This window comes from Phallusia mammillata, chromosome 6, assembly GCF_965637545.1.
Source record: "Phallusia mammillata chromosome 6, kaPhaMamm4.hap1.1, whole genome shotgun sequence".
NCBI lineage: Eukaryota > Metazoa > Chordata > Ascidiacea > Phlebobranchia > Ascidiidae > Phallusia > Phallusia mammillata.
Window position 1 is genome coordinate 23,439,471 of NC_137257.1, and position 3,022 is coordinate 23,442,492.

Below are 3,022 nucleotides of genomic sequence, written 5' to 3' on the forward strand. Positions count from 1 at the left end.
CCATTGATCTGTTGTCTGATTTATCAGCACAACAAGCCATAGTGACTAAGGAAAAATGCATGTACAAAAGATTTCAACGTTGATCGAGTTCACTACACCAAAATGTGACATGGAAGGGATCAGCAAGTACTGCAAGCTATATTTTAAAACAATGCGCCAAAGTGCCGCAACAACCAGGGAAGGGGTGCATTTTTTCGACGAATGTTTGAAAACAGGTGCAAGTTTGCATCTTCTGGTCGTACATCACCGAATCACAAGGTTTGTTTCTTGGTACTTGCCATCACTGCCTGTCAACAATGCAGGCAACATGGCCGCATAAAGAGGCCTTGTTGGGCGACGTTTCTAAACAAAACAGGTGCCCCTCCTCATCTGAAAGCAGATCAACGTTGAAACTAATCATTGCTACGATTCCGAAGACGAAGACCATCTAACTCATCGTAGTACCAACATTTGATGTCGTTTTCCGCAGGATTTTTGGAAATTTCGGGAAATAAAAAAATGCTTGCTAAAAATATTTTTGTGCCTTTCTATTGACCGCCATAATAGAGATAGGGTTATGTCGACATATAATCGCCACTTTTTTGCTGTACACTACCGATTCGCAGTGGTAAAGAGATATGGATTGTGAAGTTTGGAGAAGAAACGAAAATAGTTTGCCTTGTTATTCACCTCAAATAGCTTTGTAGCTCTGTTAGCTTGATATTTTAAGTCTGGTATAGGTTATTGTTTGACATTTTTTTATGTTTAACTTTGCTACGAAAGGTGCTTAATATGATTGTATAATTATGCAGGTTTTTAGCAAGGGTGATTAAAAAAACACTGTACATTAGTCAGTGCTCATTTATATGCTAGTTTTTGTTTTGGCGCGAGCTCTTACCTATACTACTTTATTTTAAAATGTCCCTTTTAGCCTTCTGTGTGATTGTTCTACCATGCTGTCTCAGTCAACCGCTTAATGTATGATGTCATAATGCAGTATACGTAACAAACGTGTTTACTTCAATTTTTATAGTTGGCAGTTGGCAGCAGTTGTGCTAAAATCATTCAGTGAAAAAACAACAATTTAATGCATTTTCGTGGAAGTGGCAGTGTAGTGTATGTAAGGCGATCGAGAGCAGGCTCATTCTTGAGAATTAGGTAACTTTTTCTTATGTTACAGTTCCAACATAGCTAAAAATTAACTTGCAAATCAGAAAGCATAACATAGTTAAAATGGCAGCGAAAAAAAGAAAGTTTGTAGACGACTATATTCAATTTGGTTTTGTACCGATGCAAAAAGGTGACACAGAAGTCCCACAGTGTTCAATTTGTTACAAGACGTTCAGCAATGATGCAATGCGCCCCTCGCGCTTAAAACGACATTTGTCAACAGCACATCCTACCTTAGTCAACAAACCTAAAGCATTCTTTGAAATGAAAAGCCGCTCATTGAAGAAGGTTAAGTTGGACATGGGTGGGACGTTTCAGCAAAGATCTTCGAATGTCGTTAGGGCATTTTACGAGATTGCCATGTTGGTTGCAAAGAATAAGAAGAGCCATAGCATTGGGGAGTCTCTTTTAAAACCTAGCATGCTCGTGGCAGCAGAACTAGTACTGGGCAAGGATAAAGCAGATGCACTTTCTCAAATTTCACTATCAAATGACACCATTAAGGGGAGAATCGATGAAATGTCCCAGGATATCAAAGATCAACTCCTTGTAAAAATAAGAGTCTCCTTTCTTTGCTATACAATGTGATGAAACCACAGATATTGGAAACTGTGCTCAGCTTCTGATGTATGCTCGTTTCATGTCAGGTAACACGATAAATGAGGAAATGCTATTCTGCCACTCATTAAAAAGTCGTGCAACATCGGCAGATATTTTTAATGTTGTGTCAAACTTTTTTGAGGATAACCAACTATCGTGGAAATCACTGGTAGGAGCGTGCACGGATGGAGCTCCAGCCATGCTTGTTCTGCGATCTGGCTTTATTCAGAGAGTAAAAGAAAAAAATCCATCTGTAGTAGGCACACATTGCGTACTTCATCGTGAAGCCTTAGCCTCCTGAATTCACGGAGGTCCTGACCATAGCTATTGAAATCGTTAACTATATAAAGGCGGGATCGCTTAACAGTCGTCTTTTCAAGCTTATGTGTGAGGATATGCAATCTGATCATGAAGTCTTGTTGTTTCACACAAATATTCGATGGTTGTCTAAGGGAAATATGCTACAACGGCTCCATGAATTACAAGAGGAAGTGATAATATTTCTAGACTCGAGAAAGAAGGAGGTTTTATTGGACAAGTTTCGATCTCAAAGCTTTCAACAATCGCTGGCTTATCTCGTGGACATATTTTATTCGTTAAATGCCCTCAACCTTCAACTTCAAGGAAAAAATATCAATATTATTATGCATCATGACATCATTCGGTCTTTTATGTCCAAACTTGACCTTTGGAAGCATCGAATTGAAGAAGGAAATCCAGCTGGCTTTAGAACCCTTGATTCTGCTCTCACAAATGGGAATTTTGGGTGTGATTTGAAGATACAAATAAAAACTCACCTAAAAGACCTAAAAGCGGAATTTATTAAATATTTTCCGGATATAGACGAGAAACGAGAATCCTGGAAGTTTGTAAGAAGCCCATTTCAGTGCGAAGTGGCAGATATTTTTGCCGATGCACAAGAGGAGTTTCTCGAGTTAAAATTCGATTCCACAGCCAAGGAACTTCAAAGAGTTGGTGGACCTTGAGGCGTTCTGGGCCAAATACCTCCCTGTTTACCCTCGCATTTCAACTCAGGCCCTGCGTGTGTTATGTTTGGATCGACATATTTATGTGAAGCTGCATTTTCTGCACTGGTTGCCATCAAAACCTCGCATTAACGAGTTAGTTGCCATCAAACAGTGTCAAGTGTCCCACTGATTCGTGAGCAATAAATGAAATGCAATTTCAACACTGTTGTTATTATTGATTTGTCAGTGTAAAGGAGGGGGGGGGGGGCGTGAAGTGGTCAGCCATCCCTCAAGGGGGGCGCCGC

The 3,022-nt window shown here is 39.8% G+C and overlaps 1 protein-coding gene across 1 annotated transcript; it reads left to right on the forward strand.

The window, feature by feature from the left end:
• Window positions 1-2,393: 2,393 nt before the first annotated feature.
• On the forward strand, window positions 2,394-2,735 carry LOC145234526 (zinc finger BED domain-containing protein 5-like). Its single transcript, XM_080099243.1, has one exon. It carries the CDS (start codon window positions 2,394-2,396, stop codon window positions 2,733-2,735), a length of 342 nt encoding a protein of 113 aa, XP_079955369.1.
• Window positions 2,736-3,022: the final 287 nt, after the last annotated feature.

Coding starts and splice junctions, on each gene's coding strand:
- LOC145234526 (XM_080099243.1), top strand. CDS start 2,394: ATGCATCATGACATCATTCGGTCTTTTATGTCCAAACTTGACCTTTGG.